Genomic DNA, 21767 nt, shown 5'->3' with positions numbered 1-21767 from the left:
CGCAAAAGGGCTAAAAAAAGGGCCTTAAAAAACGTCTTAAAAAAGGGCCTTAAAAAACCTTATAGTCACGGAATCGCAAGGAATTCCAAGGTTGACAATTAAAACCTCGAGAAAGAATAGCTACCGTCATTTCCTGCAACAGTGTGACTTTTTCCCCCATGGTGATCTGTGCCGAATTTAAAAAGGGCTAAGGGTCGGGAGTCTCTCAAGGGTTGTTAAAAAAGGAGTTTTGGTTAAAAAAGCATTTACCGGAGTGACTGTATGGGAAAGTTTATGATAGGAATATCCACAGTGGGTCTTACCAAACTCATAATTAAAAACAGAGGAATAAAGCTGTATAGACTTGCAAGACCCGCCGCGCTTTGACTGACCGCAACTAGCAGTTTTACAATTACTTTGGCAAGAATAAAACATTTTTATATATATTTTTATTATATGCAATATTCTTTTAAAAACTTCACTTTTCCTGTTAGAACATTATTTGCAACATAAGTAATATATCATGCCTAAGGAGAAAAATAAACAGTTTTAAATAATGCTGTTTGCATAGAAATTGTCCAACACAGCATATAACTTCCTAAGGTAGTATTTTGCAAAGTTGCTAAAATGTTTTAAAGTTTGTTAAATAATAGTAAGTTAAATAATACTTTAATCCATATAAAAGCCAACTTCTCAAATAATATTTTTCTATTAAATAATATCAATGAATGTCTACAATCATACATTTTTTGCCGCTAGATCATTAACTGGCTAATAATAGGTTTAGAGAAGTATTGGCTGAAAGAACCTACATCTGAGTAGCGAAAATCAAGCTTTGTAGAATCAATCCGTTCGCGCCCGTCGGAAATCGGTCTTTCGGTCCGTCGGATACGGCGCTCGTAGTAACATCGCTTGAAGCGTTCTATGCCCAATACAACGTCGTAAACCCCACAATTGCCTGCCTTAGAGGTAGCCTTGTTCCTTTGCTCCATCCTTTCTTAAGATTTTTTTTCTCCAGGACAACATCCGATTGTGGATTCGAAGAGTTAGTGGGGTTAACCCTACACAGGCCAGTTTTCTTTCGACCTACGCGTATGTAACACTATCGGTAGAGGTTCTTCTCGCGTGCTTTTCGCGAAAAAACTTCAATACATATCGCAAAAATTTAGCTTTTTTTCCATTAGTGACAGTGATGAGAAGTGATAAACATTTCGGCTCGATAAAAGACATTAAAACTCGATATTTTTATTATGTGGGGCGTAATTCTTCATTGTATACGTGTATAATGCAGTAATCTAATTAAACAATCAGGTAAAAAGCAATATCTACGATATATATTGCAATTTAGAGTTTATTTTTAATGAAGATGTTAAATTTTAACGAAAAAATATCAAAACAATCACTGAATTATAAACGACTAAAGAAGAAGATTTTTCAATTTAAACTTCAAAGAACTGAATTAATAATAAAATTATATTCTTTATCTAATTTAAGGAAAAACTTACTTCAATAAAATTTTAATTTAAGACTTAGTTACAAAGAGATGTTTGATGCGCAAAATTACAAAATAGCAATAATAATATCTTTTAACATTTTCACTAAAATTGACTCCAAATTAGCCTGAAAATCAGCAAAAAATAATGCACGAAAAATGAAATATCTGAAATTTGTGTGTATATACATACATGTATATATTTTATACATATAACATACATTATATGTATATGTATATGTATTTTATATGCATTTTGTATATCTATATAATACTTATGAATTATTTTATACGTGTGTAATAATCGAACATATAGTCAGAGATTAACATATATGTATATGACAGAATTGTGTTTATTACAGTTTGCTGTAATCAGAACAAACTTTATATGTCCATAGTGCAGTTTGATTATTGTATAATCAAATCGATTTCATTCACAATAAAAAAAAATCTTAGATGGCTTACAACAAAAATTACCGCGAGGCAGATGCAAAACGTCTTATATTTTAGTAGTATTTATAGATTTGCCATGTCTGATTCAAGACAAATAAACAGTTGTTAAATGAGAAACTTATGAGGTTGCTGAGCTATTGGGAACATAAAGCAGGCCATTAATTTATCTGTCGTGCATTAGTGACAATGGTTTTCTGGAATGCTCACAATAACATTTCGGTAAAAATGTCAGATGCGAAAAACATTTCCAACATTTTTGCGCTAACGCGAAAATATTTGCGAATATTATTTTAACGCACAATTTATATGAAATAGATATGATGCAAAAGCGTCTACATATAAATATTAATTTTTATTATATGTCTGTTCTTTATAATCGATGTTAGCTTTGCATAACATGTAATGTGAGCTCATATAATGCGTTGTACATATAATAAATAACACCTTTGAATAACATTAAATTAACAGCATCATATTCGATGAATTCTTATTTATCAATGATAAAAAATTGATGTTTCACTATGTAATAAAATTTTCATAGTTTCTGATGTACTATTGTAAAAAGATTTCTAAAATAATTTTAAATGCATTAATAAATAATCAAACTTTAAGAGATAACAAACGTTCTGTTACCAAAGATATAATATTAAAAAACTCCATCCGAAAGTTAATCAATGATTTTCAAAGTAATTGGTATTTAATAAATGGTCCAGTTTCAGAAAGCAGAAATAGATTTGGACTTTGTGTTCTTGGTATAGAAAAGATAAACTGTAATCATCGGCGACGTCTCGTACTTAACGTCAATGAACTTCTTTCATAAAACATTATGCACTTTAGAAAGATATTAAATATAAAATATAGTTAATTTTATTTCCATCTTATTTTTTCATAAAATTTATCTTATCATTTATTATTAATTGCTTTAAGCAAGATCTTGATTAGGGTTGATATAAAAATATGTATTTTTTATTGCAATTTGATTGACAATTGAACAAAAAGAGCAAAATTTGAAAACACTAAAGTTAATAAATTAAAAAAATAACTATATTGCAGTAATAACAAAAACATATTTCTAGTAATATTTGGGCTGCGTTCGGGGAGCGCGCTATTAGCGCTATTGCATCATTCTATCTTTATCGCTCATCAAGTGTAGAACAAGGATAGAATAAGCAAATAGCGCTAATAGCGCGCTCCCCGAACGCAGCCTTAGTGTGCAAACGCTTCTCCTACCAATGCTTATTCATTGCCAGTAAACAGGAAATTGCGCAGCTATGCATCGAGAGATTAGTGACAAATAATTAAAAATTCCCGTGATAGTCAGTAAAAAGAGAAATTTTAATCTACACAAATAAATAATTGCTTCCTTATGCACGTATAACGGAAATTATGTAAAACTCAGTATGTGACTAACATCTTCGTGTATAGTGCGGTAAAATCGTTGGTGTTGGGATAGGTCGAGAACTCGTTGCCATATCAATATACCTAAGTGAAATGATACGAGGCAGCAGTAAAGTCCGACAGTAATGACGCATTAGGGGGTTGCCAGGCCGATTTAGCCGGCTATCAAACAAAAGGCAACTTTTACTGGATCCGGCCAAGGCAGTGCGGCGTGCGCGCGCCCGTTTTAAGAGGTTCGGTTGGGAGAGAGCGCGCCGGCCACTTATACCTGACGCTTTATGCGTTTTATAGGCGCGACGTGCGTTTCGTGTGCCAAACAGCGCATAAAAGTGCAACCAGATTGGCCATTCTCGTCGTTACCACGTCACGGATTATTCGCGATGTTTCACGCAGCAAAATCAAGTCTGCCTGTTGACTCGGAATTATCTGCCAGCAAAATCCGAAGAAAAAAAAACCATTAAACGTGTATGCGTGTGCGGCAGCGATTTTATTTCTGTGTATTCAGTAAAGTCGTATACAAACTAGAATTAACTGATGATAAAATATCTGTCTCTATAAATTTTAGTAAATGTTTCCAAAAATTAATATTCTCGATGTATAATTTTTGTCTTATTTTACTTTTTAAATTAAATTTATATTTATTTATAATTTCTCACCTTTTCTAATAAAAGCGTAAAAACAAGATTAAAAATTATGCATATTAAACATGCCATGTCAGATAAAAAATTTCTTAAAAAGTTTTATCGAATAAAATAATTTCGAACGAAAAAAATATTAAAAATAGCAAATGTTTATCTCAGTGTAGCAGTGATAATATTTCATGCAGATTGCTTTAATCACAAATGCATATGTATTCCGCTAATTGTAATATATTGCCGACATTCAACAGATTATTCAATGCACATGAAGTTGGTATATCAGTAAATCACGATAGAAATAATAGTTGGTTAGGCTAATTGTAAGTGACAATCATAAATGGGACTTCGAAGCCAATGATTTCTAATCTTTTCAATCTAACTGATGGTGGAGCAACACTCTCAGATATAATCTTGGAATTTATTGTAAAGTATTGTTAATTCTATATTTGAGAAAGCAAAGTGTCATATTTATGTATTCTTCAATCCTGAGAACTCGTCGAACTGGTATTATGCACACTGTTAAATTTAATTATAACTTCATTATACATTATTTTTTCCTTTAATATATTTCTGTTTTATGCACAATAAAATTGTCTTTATTATTTCGTGAAATACCGTAATCCAATGTCGCGTAGTTCCATTCATTTTCTAAATATCGATCAAACATAATTTACAACCTCGCGTCAGTTGTGATACGAGGGAAGGGAAGGGAAGAACAGACAGAAGGGAAGACTGGGGAAGGGAAGGTGGAAGATAGGATTGATGAGATCAATATGCAGTAAGTCTGAGCACGGCGTCCGGAGTTAATGGCGGAGATGCGTTGCGGAGAAGCTTTAACGTCCCACTAGGTGTGAAATATTTTATTAGCGATATCTTTGCGTTACATTCAAATTGAAAATTTCGCAACAATAAACAATACCCGCAAAATATGTTTTATAGCTTAATAATAAAAATTGTTGCACGAATACATAGAAACATATGAATTGTGCGACTAGAAATATATAATAGGTGTAGTGATATAATAAACTTTATTATACATATCAAATGTTTTAACCGTATTTGTTAAGGTTTCTTTGAATGTTTTTGTGATTCAGTATAGCATGTGTAAAAGCAAGATTTTATTTCTTTCCCGCAAGATAGAAGTAGCAAGAAATGGAACTTTGAATCGTATCAAATTTAATTCAATCTTTATGACGTGAATAAAAAAAAGATGAAATCTCGATTTTTACCGCGGCGCTGGTACCAGAATATGACAGGACCGGTTTTACGATGCACGCTCCGATAACATTCGATTTCGTAACACGAATATATGTGGAGCAAAAGCAACAAATTTTCATCAGTAAATTAAATTGGAACGTTATATATTGCAAATATTATATATGTGAACACTTTTAATTATATTTTAAGAGACAGAAATATTCTGTCTATGTTCGAAGGTGTAAAAACAAATGTTTTTACTTCTTTATAAGAAAAAAATAGGAGATCTTAATATCTATTGTATAATTTTATTAATTTAATTCATTTAAGTGCATTGGATCATTAAATAAACAATTAATTACAAAAGTCGGAAACAAATACGATTAGAGTTTTTTAATTTGTTTATTTTCTAATTATGAATTATATGTATTTTTTTATTTTATTGAATCTAAAGCAATTTTAATATAATAACAATTTTGAACTTATAGCAAAATACTAGAACGGGTTTATATTACAAGAAGTATTGTAGTAAAGTTATGCATATGGCTGGCATAATACTTGAAGTAGTAAAGCAACCGTTCATGAATGTGATAGTCGTTTTAATGATTCTACTTTATCGTTTATTAATTATCTGAAATGCACATCAAATCAGTCTGGTTTGTAATGAAGTACCATATATTTAATTTACAATTCGCGATGGGATAAATTAATGGAATACTATCAACAGCATAATAAATGGTCGCGTTATCGAGTATAAACATTCACAGCGTTACTCTGTTCGTCGTAGGTGAAAGCAAAGTAATTATCCAGCGAGCTTTTCAATTTCCTCTGCACATCGTGCAAAGCCATTAATAAATTTATGAAATATTTGTAGCGAATCGAATATGACAAGTTTATAGCAGATCTTATTGCGAAGTGGTTGCCCAGTTGATATTGGAATTTATAGCGTATTGTTACACAAAATTTTTACATAAGCGTAAATAAAATATCTTAAATTATTGCCCCACAACTCAAATAGTATAAATTTACACGGTTGAAGTCTGATAATGGAAAATCTTAGTAACAAAAAATATTAAGTTGAGTTATGAAACACGTTTTAATCGTAATATAAATTCGAAAAGTGTAAAAAAATTGCGTAGGTGGTAACGCAAATTTAAGATTGCAGTCTAAAGATAAATATTTTCTATCCAGAATTGTTTAAAGTAGATTGACCGTTAAGTAGCCAGAACGTGCTTTAGATTTGGATCGCGCCATTAGTATCGCACTTCTGCTGGAATCGGTCGGCGGCACGTGTCAAAGGATGGGCGAAGTAAAAAAAGAAATAAGAAGACGAAGGAGAGAAAGAAGAAAACAAGCGCCGCCGAAGCGGCCGAAGAGGAAGGAGGAGAAATCCAGTGGCGCTGTCTCGAGATACGCAGGCGCGGGACGCGACAGAGGAATGAGAGAGGCGCATATGCGGCATATGTGAGGGAGAGATAGGACGGTACAGCCAGCCAAGATGGCCGTATCCCACTTCCCCGGCTTCCCTCGCTCGGTCCTCCGGACAGAATGCCTGCCGCGACGAAAACCAGCTTTGTACCGCCGAACAGAACACACGCACACAACCGCGAGGATCTCGCGCGTATACCGACACTTACCACAAACATTTCCAAAGCCGTTTTCGACCTCCCTCCCACCGTCCTCTCTTCGACTTATCATCCGGCGTCGGTGGTTAATGCCTTTTCGGTGATCCGCGACGCTTCGCGAATTTCAAAATTGTCATCACTGTCGTTAATTTTCTTCGCGACACGCACGCTGACGTCCCCGAAACTTCGTTCGGAATGCCTACAATACTAAGTTGCGCCGTTGTAGCGTGAGACGAGTAGCCCTAGAGATGTATGGGGGATCAGGGTCGGAATAGGGGAGATAGGGTAGAGGGGCATCGGGCCGCCGCGCCGTTTTGGCGATGCTCTATTTCGTTAAAATTATCGCTGGATACTTATATCTGGATGTCGCTTTCACGGTTCCATTCCGCAACATTTTATTATTTACACTTTTGAAATAAAATTCCAAAACGATTATTGCACTTTTTATTGTGTCAGGCACATTGCGAGAATACTTACCGGATAAGATTTACGTAAATGATAAATAAACGTAATATGATAAAGATTTTTGCCGAATTAAAAATATATAAAAATCATCGAGTTCGACAAATATGTGACAATTATCATGACGATATCGATCGCTCAAGACAATGGCCTGTCGTGCTCACTAAGATAAAAAAGAACATTCTTAAATGGCATATCAGTAGAAAGAGATTGTTGCGGTAGAATATCGCTCTCAAGCTGCAGAAAGGCGGACAGAAGAAACGCAACGCAGAGTGGAGGGAAAGAGAGATAAAAGAGAAGCGACGGAGGTTGTGACACGAGGACCGCGCGCGCATGATGGAGGGAGTATCACCAAGATGGCTGCTACAGAAGCAGCGGCATCCACATCGCGTGCCGCGACAATCACGTCGAGTCAAGCGTTTCTCGAAGTGCAAGTGCAAATCGCGTCACAGTGTTGTTTTTCTGCATATTAATTCCAATCTGATCTCGACAATCCTTAAGACGTATTTGCAAATTTAAGAGTAAAAAATTTTAATTGATACGAAACGACCACGCCCAAGCTGCGGGCGGCCATTTTGTAATGTCAGCTGAGCGCAGTGCATTATGGTAGCCAGTGATGCAACCCTAACAACCGACGCTCGCTTTACCAACCTTCATTGAAGTTCCATTCATCAGGTATTTTCTGTACTATTAATGTTTCTGAGCATTTTTCATATTTTTTCACTTGTGTAACTACGTCTTTTTTATATTAATCTATAATACGTCTCTTTTTATAGTAATCTATAATATATACTTTTAATTAACACAAATAGATCAGTAGACATTACTAAAGCTGTTTCCTTAAATATGATACACGACTGTCCACATTTTATTCATAATTATTGATATAACGTAATCTGCGATATTTTTAAAAAAAAGTTTCATTATGAGATGATAATATACAGCTGTTATTAATAATGTAATTGATTGTTTAGATAATGAATTAAAGTTCAATATTGATTTCAAAGCATTTAATAAGACATAATCACACTCCTAAGCCTGTTTATTTTAATTTCAATAAATTAAATTCTTACCACTAAGCTGAAACAAATTTTATATACGAGTTTTTGTGTATTATAACGAATTTCTTATTGTTTTATTTGTTTTTGTATAGAATATAGACTGCTTTTTTAAATTTTCATGAGTACTATTTGCTCTTTAACATTCGCAACTTACAAGTTCTCGTAAATAACTGACCAAGTTCTCCACCGTTCTCCATCGTAAAAGAGTGCTGATATCATCGCATTTTAACAGATCACAAAACGTATCCACTTACACTTCATTGCCTAACACACTGAGTACTTTAGCTCGAGTTTCACGGTATGTTTCGACTCCGCGCACGTTATATAAACGTAGTATATATCAGATAAATGTTTTCTCTTCTTTCACAGTCTCTGCCATATTTGCTTACAAGTAGCGAAAAATCGCGCATAGTAAGTATTCTCAGATTTCTGATAAACTCGTCAGCGAAACTGAGATCGAATTATGGATTGTAAAATTCTACAGTTTCTACTTAATTGATATTATCATAATGTGACATGGTTAAAAGAGATAAATAAAAAATTATAAAGTTTAAAAAATAAGAAAGAACATATGTACTTTATACATATAATGAAATGTCGATTTCGTATATCGTTTCCTAATAAAATATGCAAAACAATATTGAAAGACGTTTTATGAAATTAGTAAATATCGTAGACCACAGAGAGATTGAAAAAAAATGAATAGAGAGGCAAATATGGCGAGGGAAATAATCATGCAGTGAAAAGGTGACTTGAGAAAAGAAAGAGATATTGTCACAAAAAAGCGATATTGTGACAAAAAAGATAGAGAGAGAAAGATGAACATTTATCAGGTTGAGACGAAAATAGGGGGTGACAAACATTGTTAGGAGAAGGAAAGGAAGGAAATGTACATAGCAAAAAAGGAAAGGAATAGTATGAAAAAAAAGAAAAAGAAACAGAGAGAGAGAAAGAGAGAGGATTAAAAAGAAGCGATCGTGTCAGGATAAAAATAGAAGATGAAAAATGATCGCGCGGTGGCGTAGCAAAGATAGCAAATTGAAAAAGAGAGGAGGTTTGCATCTTTAAATAAGAGACTGAAAAAGAAGCGCTTCCATCTTCTTAAAACGTTTAAGAACGGAATCAGAAGAAACGGATACAACGAACTTTTATTCTACGTAAAAATAACAGAAATATAAGTAATAAGGAAAATGATTTATGCAGAAAAATATGAAGAATTATTTGGAAAAGGGGACGCAATAACGAAGTTGAGATTGTGGAACGCAGAAAAGAAACGGACAAAGGAAGATAAGAGCGTAAGGTCGCGTTCTCATTGGTTTCTCGCATAGCTCTCCTCTCGACTGGTCCATCTCAGCACTTCTTCAGAGCGTGCACATTCCCCAGATCTTTCTTCGTGGCCCCGATGAACTTGCGTGATGAAAAGCTTACCAGCCCACGTAGAGCCTTTTTACACTCTGTACCCCGCGTTGACCCTGTCCAAGCCTACGCGCAGGATATCTAGGACTAGTCCGCGACTTCTGTTTCACATACACAGGCGATCGTACACGCGCGCGCGTATGATCTTATCTGGTTCCATTGTTCTTAAACTACAGCGTCTATGTCTTACATACGCTTGATCGCATAACAAGAGTCGTACAATATACAATTCATCATAAAAACTGTATATCGCCACTAGATATTACGTAACAAGGAAGGAATATATTCGACTCCTGATTTTAGCAACGTGTGAACGCAACAATAATATATAGTATGGTTGTATATAACATATACACGTACTATATTATACATGCATTCTGCGTTTAGCTAGGATTATGCAGTTAATACTGCATATCCTATGCGCAACAACATACATGTATGTTATTAATACAGTTTGGCAATTCACGACCACTGTTCTGCGATTCTATCTGCGGAGTCTGTTATTTCTATAATTCTCCATGTTTTGGCGAAGAACATACTTAATGCAAGAAATATGCAACGATTGCATTATCGTGTGCTTTTCGAAAGAATGTGAGATTTCCAGCGTGGAAAAATTTTTTATTTATATGAAAATATTATATTCAAAATATATTTAAGTAAAGTTTTTTCGGATATAAATTATATTATTGCTGCCATTTTAGCGCTGATCGTGTTAAACTAATGAGATATGGCTGGAAATTCTTGTTGATGTAACCTACGCGCTTGATGAACTTTTTATCACTTGTCAAATGCGGCTACCGCAGAGTGTTATTATTACGTCTGACACATTGCACATTGCAATTGATTTTACTGCTGCTATCAAATGGTAATCGCTGTGTATACAGTACGCCAAAAGTGTTGGGATCTACAGATTAAGTTGTCGCAAGTTTTCTGATTAAAGAAATTAAATTTTTTTCTCCGATTTGTCACAGAACACTCAGCTATAGGACGATCGCTATCGTTTCTTCGATCATTTATTCCACGCCATCTCACCCCCACGTTGTATTTGCCGATTTTACGTTATTTACACATGCACCGGAAGCTCATTTATGTACTCACTTATCTCTCTAATCTAACGCGCGCGCGCGTGTTCAGTCATCGGCCTGAACTTGTTAGCGCCTAAGGTTATCGTGTGTAATATCGTTTACGCTTATGCTCCTTCATTGCTTTAAGTAGGTAGAAACCAGCAGTCGTGAAATAATTGGCAGAACCTCACCAGGAATCGTAATGTTTTTTGTAATTATCGATTTATGTCTGTTCTGCTTATATAAAACGCAATTTGCGTTGAAATCACTATTTCAAGGACTCTATCTCCAAAGAAGAATGCAGTCATTAAAATAATTATAGCATAACTACATACATATATAATTATATACAAAGTATAGCTCACATTAGTCATGCTTCATGCACAACAATTATTAATAATTATATTCTTAAATATGATGATTATATACAACGTTGAAATATAAAGATTTTTTGGTGATAAAAATTTATTTATATAGACGTTCTTTGAAATTATATCTTTTCTTGGTCCTACCGTAATTAAATCAAAATTAATGATAAATATCTTGCTCATGTAGCATTGATAATTTGACATTCTTATACTAACATTTTTTGATACAATCTGTGTTATAAATGCCTACAGCAAAGTTAAGAGCTAATGTCACTTATTTGTATAGCAGATTAGACAAGTTAGAATATACCTCCTAGAGACAATTTTCCCTAGTATTATGCCTGTTAAGCCTCATAGTACCTATTTGTTTGCAGTTCTCTATATAAAAGCAATGATTATATATGAACAACTTCTGCCTTTGTCTCCCGATCGAGTACTGGATTACTTTTAGCAAAATTTTTCACAAAATTGTTGTTATTATTTTCGTCAATTTGTAAACTTCTTTACGCTACATGATGATTTTATTATGAAACCAGAATTTTGGAGCACACAAAATATTTTTGATATCTAGTTGAAACTAGTACCAAATTTTTTAGAGTTTATGATGTGAATTCCGGACAACAGAAATTCGATAACCATAATTTTAATCGATTTGATATTCATGTAATAATTTATTTTAAAAATATTTATTTCCTAACACGTAACACGGGAAGTATTTTTGGTCATTATAAATTAAAGTAAATAATCTACTTTATTGCATGATTTGGAATACAGCGACACTAAAAGTAGTCTTTTATTACACATGTACTTTGCGATATATTATCTAACGAGCATATGATAAACTTCAATTGAAATCTATTATGATAATATGTGATATCATTATCATCTTTCGTTTAATAGTCTAAAAAACTCAAGTTGAATTTTTCATGTTTGTATTGCTGTTATTCTGATGTTAGTTCACTGCGCTTGATATAATCATACAGGCAGGAAAGCGCGTAATAACAGAGCGTTTACAGAACGAAGTACACCGATTTCATTGTCCCTGTGGTTTACCAATTTACGGACCATTACGGCTAACTCCTACAGGCCATACTGGGCGCGAGATGGTCACGTCGTATCATCCATTATTCATCACCCTCTTCCCCAGACTTCAGTACAATTTTGTCCGTTGATCCTGCGCTCTGTCCATATTCTCTTTATAAATTTTTTCGCAGTACAGGTTTTTACCTGTTACGTGTTATTAGTTCTTTCAATTACTGTCACGGATTTCATCATTATCCGAAATAATAACACGTGCAAAATGGATATTCTGACAGTCCGACTGCAACACTTCTAATTTAACAAAATATAAGAACATAGATTCACGAGATTAAATATACGTAAATGGAAAAATAAGATAATATACTCTTTAAGTAAACGTTATCTATTTATACATACATACGCATTGTTATCCTTCTAATAATGTTTACGTGATAATCTTTTAATGTAATTTATTATTGTAATTAAAAAGAGAATTTATATGTTTAATTTTAAAATATTATATTTTTCTATTGTGAAATATTTATACATATATATTTTTGCATTTTTATTGAGTTTTTTAATATCTTGACGAAGGACAAAAGAATGTGGAACTTTATGGAGTATTATAATCAACTAGGAATCTTCGCGAAATCTTTTCTCACGTTTTAATCAAGACAGTGTCGTATATCTAGCACATAATTTATTCTTGTCACATGTTACTGTGCTTAATATCTTAAGATCAAAACAGATTGTCCGCCACGCCGCAAGCGGAATGGAATGTCGCGGAACGTGTACAATTTTTCTGACGCAGAGGATACCATATTTTCCTAGCCAGTCTTGACCTTGACGTCTACAAAAGGAATGTTGTGCAAGATGGTCCAGAGACTATTTTGGAGGCGGGGTTGCCGAGAAGGATTCCGGGGGTACAAATACCTGAAGTCACTCCCCTTTCTTTTAGAGCGTCTCTCAGTTTAGGATCCGCCCGATTCTATATGCCCTCTCTCCAATTCAAACAACCTCCATGAAAGAAATCATCATGGTAGTTGCGTCTAAAACGACTTTCGTGATGGAAGACGCTGACCTAAATTCGGTACAGAGCGCTTTAATAAAGACATTCTTCATTCAGCTTTTGTATTAAAGCATATCGTCGGTTGTAAATCGTCGTCGTCCTTTGTGGATCTTACGCTATCATTGCTTTCGCCAAGGGTTCTGAAGGGTTGTGCCTGACGCATTGAACTTTATTAATATCTGACATAAAAGGTATTGTCCTCCACTTTTTCGTTATGCGGCTGACGCGGTTCTGCATGGAACGAATCATACGATTATGTTCTTATTAAAAAACGAAGATGTTCTGTGCTCTCATATTTACGACAAGAAAATCAATGGACTATTGTAAAAAAAAAATATTATATCTACAAATTATGATTTTAAAAGTCCAAAATTATTGTGTAATAATTTTATTTAATTTAAAACAGAATATTTGAAGTACTACATAGAATTATTATGTGACTAGCAAGTTTTGTAAAATTTTGTATGCTTCGTGAGATATTTTTCGCGCAATCATTGAGATAAATTCTTATATGTTCTATATATTTCTCTCCAATCCTATATTTCTCCGTTTTCACATTTACCTCCATCACTTTCTTCGATCCTCTTCTACCGATTTATTCATGTTATGTTCGTGAACGTTTGAATTGCAAATTTACATCATACAGTCAATTCTATGGCACAACATGCCGAAGCTTTGAGTTGCAGAGTAATGCAATGCATTACTGTTGTATTAGACGTGATCTTCAACGGTTCAATGGAGTATATTAGTATACACGCTCGATGTTACGTAATACTATCTCCCGTGGTCTTGTTGCTATACTAAATTTGCTGATTGAGACTTTGCGGATTGGTTAGATTATTTCGTACTGTATATAATGCAGTTTCAGCTTGATGCTATAACGCGCTAGAAAACTATTTCACAGATTATTCAACGTAATGTATATGCTAAGTAATGAAAACTTATCTTTTATGTTATTATTGACTTTTTACGTATACTTATTATGAAATGGCATGCGCCACGAAAAGATTTCGAACAAATCAGAATTAGAAAAATATAAAACATTATTCTATTTAAAAAATCTTAGATTTAAATCGATGATAAAAATCGCAATGTGTGATTGTATGTCTTCCCTTTATTTTCGTATAAATTTGAATAAAATTAAGTTTAAAACAAATAAAAAATTTAATATTACAAGAGCTGAAATCTGACGCAAGAATTGCATGATCATCTGTGATAAGTTCTCCGTCAATCTTAATGTGACACGATCAGAGCACAAAGAGCATCAGTGTTCTTATCAAACAGAATATCATTGTAGGGCTCAGAATCAGGCATTCATTATTCATTTGATACAAACAGCGAATTCAGAAGCTTATGCTTCGATGATCATATTTATACAAAGTAAACGCGTTCAGTGTTCAGATATTCATAGAATATTACGCCATATGCTTTTATATACTCATTTACAGTATAGTGTACCGGATTCTCTATATTTCCCTTCTATAGATTCTTTTTGAAATAGCATTTTTATTAAACCGAAATACTTTTTAACAATATAAAGCGTGTATATAATAATTTACATAAAAATCATTATTAAAAATTTAACATATGCAATAAATGAAATAAATATTAGTGCGTTTTCTTGCATTACGTTATACAAAATATATATCTCTTTTCAGATCGGATGGCCAACTTGCTGATTCATAGGAAAATAGAAAACGTCGTCTTTTTACATTCAACATGACAAGGTAAGATATTAATATTAATTTTGTTATGCATTATAAAAATTAGTTTTTATAAATTATTACGAGAAAAGAAAAATATACGACAAAATTTTTTTTGTCTAAATCAATTGTGTTATAATTAATTAATTAGAAATAAATTTTTTCTATAGTATATATTTTATAACGGACAAATGTCGCTTTTTACAAGGATATAATGCGTGTTCTCTTACAATGTTAGTATAATTAATGGTCCTCTAGCAATAGCTTATACCCGCACCCTACCATTAGCTCTAAGTATTTATAGCCTCATTCATTTCATTTTATGTTTCAATTCAAACGTATTGATGCAACTTACCTGTGTGTTTTACACATAGTAAATTAAAATAATTTGCTCATTTTATTTTATTTCATATATTTTAGTGTGTGTATTTATAAATATTAAATTTGTACACATATAAAAAATGTGTATAAAAAGTTATATAAATGTGCATATAAATAATAACTGTATAGAGGCTCAGTATATAAAATATTTCGATTAATTAGGCAATAAGAGCCAAGCGTATAAATAAATTATGGAATTTTTAAATATTTCCAGAAATCTATTATAGAATATAAAAGATATGGAAACACACACACATGAATCGAAATACTTCAATCTCTGCAATAAATTATGGACTGTTACATTCCATTTTTTCATAAAATTTATTAATATCTCTGTAAAGTAAATTATTTAATTCGATATTCGATTCTCATATGTTTTCTTCTATCGACAATTATCGATTACGCAGACATCAAGCTACCAAAAACAAAGCGATTTTAGTTGTGCCATCAAAAACGTAACGCGAGCATCAGGTGGTAATTTATCTGATGTTATTTAATTATATGACGTCTAATTACTGTAGACGAATTACGTATTTTTACGATGTTCTAACATCCAAAGACCCTCAGGTGAAGGTTTCTACTAACGGTTATCCTTCGCCTTATCTCACCAGCCTCACCTGCGAGAGAGTTTCTCAACCGGTAAGGTAGATCACTTTTCAGCTTTAACGAGTTTAGAACGTATTAAATAAATTGGTCGTCAATTACTACTGGGTTATAATAGCTCCTTTCTTCTTATTACAAACTCGTTTTACTCTCGATAATTTCCCCGTTACTTTTTTTGTCTCGCAAGAAATTTGTTCATACGTCTTTCAGTCATTATCATACTCGCAAGTGTTCTCGTTTTAGTTATTAATTTGTATTACAGAAAATAAACATATAAATACCATGTTTTGTCTCATAATTTATAAATGCATCTGTGCATCGCGAAAATTGATAATAACAACTGTCTTGTTTGTAAAGATAACAGCAGTGATAGTTTGAATTAAAAATTTTTGAGATTGTGCAATACATTTTAAATATATTTATATGCGTCGATGGTTATTGTAAAATTCCTATCGACTGCGAAACTACAGAAAATTCGATGCAACCTTTACAATCAGGTGATGACACGAAAGACCGCCAGATGGCAAAGGAAGCATCTTCCAAATCCTTGCTAAGAGATTTTATCTTTACTCCTGATGCACTGCCGATCAATATAAGTGTGCTAATTAATAAGATTTTTAAAAATTTATGAACTTTCAATGGTATGATAAAGCAAGAATAACATTGTCTAGTTAGAAAAGTTATCGTAAAATACACACGCACATGCTAATCCATTTAAGATTATATCTTTTAGAGTACAGTACCGCTGTTAGTAAAAATTAAATTATTACATAATTAAAAGAAATTATATTTCAAGATTTTAGTTTTTATATTATTAATATTACAATCAAAGAAATTTTTATTTATTCATATTATTTTCAAATTAGATGCTATATTTAACATTTCGATTAAAACACTCAAAACGTAATCCGCTAAAATATTATCCAGTTCACTATTTTCTTTCGTTGTCATGTTTCATATTAAGAGTTTCACAATCTTTACGTAAGAAATAATAGCAGCAATAATCTCAATGTTATCTTAAAATGTCAACGTTTGTTGATTAAATATTATTAAATTGAATACGAAAAAGAGAGATGCGAGATAGTGAGTGCGTAGGAATGTGCAATACAAAAAGCAATGTTAATATAGAGAAAGAAGGAAGATTCAACCAGAATGAGAGCCTAAGCAGTGCGTTGAACCATTGCTTGGAGAAAAGTGGAGGAGCCAAAGCCACCAGAGCGATGAGGAATGAATGCTGGTTTAGCAAGAGCGCAGATTTACCCGACTCGGGTGCAATGGCCCCATCGTTTTAGTGTTCGTCTTCTCGTATAGCTACGCCTCCTAATCCCTCCTTCAAAATTCTCGTTTCGTCACTTTAGTTTTTTTTTTTTTTTTAGATCTATCTATAGAGTGAACCATCTATCATTCACATGGATTTTTTTATTGATAGTTAGCGATGATACCTGCGTTTTTGCTCGTACCGCGTGGAATATATCACGGTATAACAATAAGCACGAAATACTCAATTTCTACAGCGTGTAATTCAAAACTAAAATACACTACCATAATGACAGAAATCATCGACGAAACGTAATAACATACAAGCAGTAGATAGGTACTTGACTTTTATCGGTAAATTCATCAAATTTAAATTTGTTAAAACGATATTTGATATTAAAGGGGGATATCTTTGAAACTAGCCATTCGATGTAAATGCCGTTTTAAAGAAGGCATTTAGGCCCATTTTTGGGTATCCATATGGCCCGTTACACCTTCCCCATTCACATGGTGACTTTCCTCACGCCCCCACTATATTCGACACGCGCCCTTCTACGTTATAAGCTTAAAGGCCCTGACTTTTACGATTCTGTTCAAGTGGTCATAAAACCGAAGTTTATTGCCGTCATGATTTTCAAGCAAACGGGCTGCCACCTGTCGGAGTCTCGCAAAGCGAAAACTGTATTGGGTCTTCATCAACGGCACCATCAAATTAAAAGCTTAATAAACTTTTATGTAATTTATACGCTTTTTCAGTGTAGCGATCAACGATGTGTATGTATAGTGAAGATACAACCATCTATTAGGAGTATAACTTTAGCATCATGCATTACATTCTTTTTTATATTTATATTTATATTATTTATAATATTTATTATCTATATTATTTATAATAATTAAAAATAGGATGTAGTAGCTAGTTTTTATATAGCTGACTATTTAGCAGATTATTTGAACATATTGCGGATGTTATTTCTCGTTTACTTAGAACGGTCCAACCATTTTGCATTTATGCTGACTTAAATATTCGAATTTGGATATCTTTTACTCTCGTGAGAGTATTTTTGAGAGCACAGCAGGAAACTAATACTCTAAGTATTCATAATAACAAGAACGAGTAAGCAAATAACTAGGGTCAGCTCCAGCGAGCAGCTTATGATGGGCATTACTCGGCTCGTTACGGAATAATTTACGAGGTGCGAACCGCGGGGACGATAATCCAGCGACATTTACATCCCAATAAACACTCCCGATACTAGCGTGGCACGCGCCGTGAGAAGTTGCTTATTTGACTACTGACCTCACGGAGCTCACTTTTACGACATTTTAATTGTGCGATCGTCGTTTAATTGATCCGTAAAACAAGGGTAAATGCCTCGTAAAAGGCGTTTACGATAATATATTCTTATCTTTACATTTATTTTCATCTCTACATCATCCTCGCATCGTCAAGTAGCCTCGATATCGGACCGGTTCGATCTAATGCAATTTCAAATGATCGAGATGTTTCATAATGCTCTTCGTTCCTAAACCCGTTTACTTTCCCGTTTAGCGCACGACTTGTCGATCAGGCTATTCCACGTCACGACAAATTTACGATGTTGCTACTGCAATAACGATAATCGCGAGATAGCTCGTTGATGTTGGTCGTTTGAATGTCTGAATGGATCTGGCGAGGTTAGTTCGCTACAAGACTCAAAGGTGGCGGTGCACGTATCCCTACGAACGGTCGTAGAGGAGAGAAAGAGAAGGCAGAAACATTGCGTGACGCGCGTGCCGCGCGGTTCTCCATCTCCCTTTCTTTCTCTCCCTCTTTCTCTCTCCGGTACGGGCACACAGCGTGCCTGTATCCACCGGTATCTCGCACGTTTCAGTAGTGGGGGTCCGCGGGGCGGTGCCTAGCCGCTCATGGGCGTCGTTCCGACTTGGAACTACTTTCACACGGCGTAGGAACTTTCATGCCACACCAGCGCGGTATTCGTGACGAATTCAATTCTGATTGGTCCTTAAGTATAACCTCCTCCCTTAGCGGCACATTCTCCCTCCTCGGCACTATCGCAACGGCACTCGCTCCGTTTCGTCTTGCTCTTAGCTGTTGCAATTGCGCATAACGTTCTTTCTTTTCTTCTTTACCCTCCTCTTACCCCGCCTTCTTATCCGTTTCTGCTCGTGTCCTTACGTGCTTTTATCCCTCTCTTATTTGCTATCTCGTCTCTTCTCTTTCTTTCGCGCGCCGCGACGAGAAGTTCTTTCCTCTTTCCTACCGAAGTCTTATCTGGCTCGCGCGTCTCAAATGTGACGCGCACGACGAGCGAGTACGAATTTAATCTGGCGGTACGTCGTTGAGTTACTGGAACGCTCGATAGGGGGCACTGAGGAATCGTATCGTGAGAAAGAGGGAGAGGTTAAATCGAATGGGAAGGGAGAGGACGAATATCGTTGAGAGGTGGAGCGAGACAGAATCAGAGGGTGAGAGAGCAATTGTGGGGGGAACGCGTTGGGGGTGGAAGAGGGGGACAACAACGACAGTAGACAGAGCGAGAGAGCTCGGTTATCGTACCAGGAGGGGGATGGTATACGAGGGACAAGGAGGGATACGGGCACTGCGATCTCTCCGTTAGGACGTAGTACTCCGGAGGAAGAGTACGGCGCGAGTGAGAAGCGACAACCGCACGAATGGGTAGGAGTGACCGTGACGGAGAGTGAGAGAGAGAGTGCACGGAGAAACGGTGGTTGGTGAAACAGGGAAGGAAACTTCGGAGAGAGTGCGAGAGAAATCGACTGCGAAGAACAGAGACGAAACGAGGTGAACGAGCGAGCAAGAGACGGACGACGGTACAGAGTGGCGGTACACGGGGCGCGAGAAAAGCGGTAGTGTGCCGTGGACCACCGCACTGGCATACCGTGATTCGTTACGATCCCCATCGTCCTCTCTGACTCGTACCGGACCAGACAGTCGTCAGCGAAGTCACAATACGACAAGTGCTAGTGCAGTGCGAACTAGCGGAGTCACTTTTGATTCCGTGACAGATCGACCGGCTTTTCAAGAGGCCTTTACCTGATCGAACGCGAAAATTTAGTTTATTTTAAAAAGAGGAAGAGAGAGAAAGAGAGAGAACCGCCCGCGAGGGTGGCTGTCGCGTGCCGGCTGACCGAATCGTCGTCGGGCGAGCACGCGGTAGAGGAACCCACAGGCAATTTTATAGCCCGTCTTATTACCTAAGTTTATTGCATCGTAACGGTTTAACGATCATCGCCTGTTTCCATAGTCGAGACCACCAGTTTATGCTTTGCCTGTAGCGGTAACCATAACAAGACCATAAAAGCCCCCGGCCGCTGACATGAGACCCATTCTGAATTACACTCTTACGGCCTACTGATATTGACACTCTGGGTGTAACCAGCTATACCTGCCGATGACTTTTATTACCACTTAAAATTGTTTAATGCTCGTTTATTTGTCCCTCGTCAACTCTATCACTTGTCGCCACCCGTGTCAAACATATCGCTTTCTTAAGCGCGTACGTTTTAACTCGGAACGTGGTACGAGGTCAGAGGTTTTTACTTCTGTTTAATTTGAACAAGTTAAATCGGTGTAACCCGGCATCGGAATTGGAGTACGGACTAGTGAATTCGACTAGCCGTGTGCACTCCATGTAACTGCGGGCCGCTTTGAACCCTGACTTCTTTCTTCGCTTTTTTTGAGTGCCGGTGTTTTAGTGTAAGTGATCCAAAATACCCGGGATAATGAACTCGTACTTTGAGCAGACCGCGGGTGGCTTCTACGGAAGCCACCATCATCAAACAGGAGCGGCGAGTCAACATCATGATCCAGCCACTGCAGCAGCGTATCGAAGCTTTCCACTCGGATTAGGTATGTCGCCCTACGCCTCGGCGCAGCATCATCATCACACCTCATCTTCGTTAGGAATCCACCCAGGCGGTGGAAGCAATACAAGACCACCTCAAGACTCGCCGTATGATGCGAGCGTTGCGACGGCCTGCAAGCTTTATTCGACGACACCTGAGGCGACCGGTCACACCACGTCCTCATATTCAACAACGGCAACGAAAGACTGTAAGCAACAGGATCAAACGTCGACCCATCAAAACGGTTATGCCGCGGTGATGGCAGCGGCGGCGGTCAAGGACGTTTGGCAGTCAGCGACCTCGGGAGCGAACAGCCAGAGTAATTCGGTCGTACGTCCCTCCGCGTGTACCCCAGAGAGCACAAGGGTCAGCAGCTACGGTGGCCTCGTAGGCGGCGATCCGGCATCGAGTCCTGGTAACAACAGTTCGTCAAGATCACTCACGTCGTCTTGGAACACCTGCAGTTTAAACTCGTCCGCGAGTCAACCGGTCGCCACGCAACTGCATCAGCAACCTACTACCAACCATACCTTCTACCCCTGGATGGCTATAGCAGGTGAGTTTGCATTCATAAATGCTCTCTTATAAGACTATTATCATAACAGCCGCGATGAAATATAGGAGCCACTATGGTTAGGGGAAACGTGGGGAGCGACGACCACGTGGTCGGGAAGGCGTGGTGGATCAGGTTTGCCCGTCTGGTTATACCAG

General features: G+C 36.0%; 1 protein-coding gene and 1 long non-coding RNA gene across 4 annotated transcripts in view; both read left to right on the top strand.

Annotated features, from left to right (window-relative positions):
• Positions 1-14927, top strand: part of LOC139770498 (uncharacterized) — a 40684-nt gene extending 25757 nt beyond the window's left edge. Inside the window, exon 5 of the long non-coding RNA XR_011717776.1 lies at positions 14901-14927. This is a non-coding gene — a long non-coding RNA (uncharacterized lncRNA). The remainder of the gene's footprint in view (positions 1-14900) is intronic.
• A 4880-nt stretch (positions 14928-19807) lies between these two features.
• The window catches only part of Ubx (ultrabithorax), a 98245-nt gene continuing 96285 nt past the window's right edge, over positions 19808-21767 (top strand). The window contains exon 1 of one of the 3 annotated variants that reach the window (XM_071702489.1): positions 19808-21612. In XM_071702489.1, coding sequence (XP_071558590.1) covers positions 20934-21612 — 679 coding nt within the window. In that variant the 5' untranslated portion in view covers positions 19808-20933. The remainder of the gene's footprint in view (positions 21613-21767) is intronic. The other 2 variants (XM_071702488.1, XM_071702490.1) reach the window with 2 other exon arrangements.

Source organism: Temnothorax nylanderi, unplaced genomic scaffold, assembly GCF_030848795.1.
Source record: "Temnothorax nylanderi isolate EJ_2023f unplaced genomic scaffold, tnyl_v1.0 TNYL_tig0030_pilon, whole genome shotgun sequence".
NCBI lineage: Eukaryota > Metazoa > Arthropoda > Insecta > Hymenoptera > Formicidae > Temnothorax > Temnothorax nylanderi.
The sequence above is the reverse complement of the archived record's forward strand: the minus strand, read 5'-3'. Positions and strand labels throughout refer to the sequence as shown.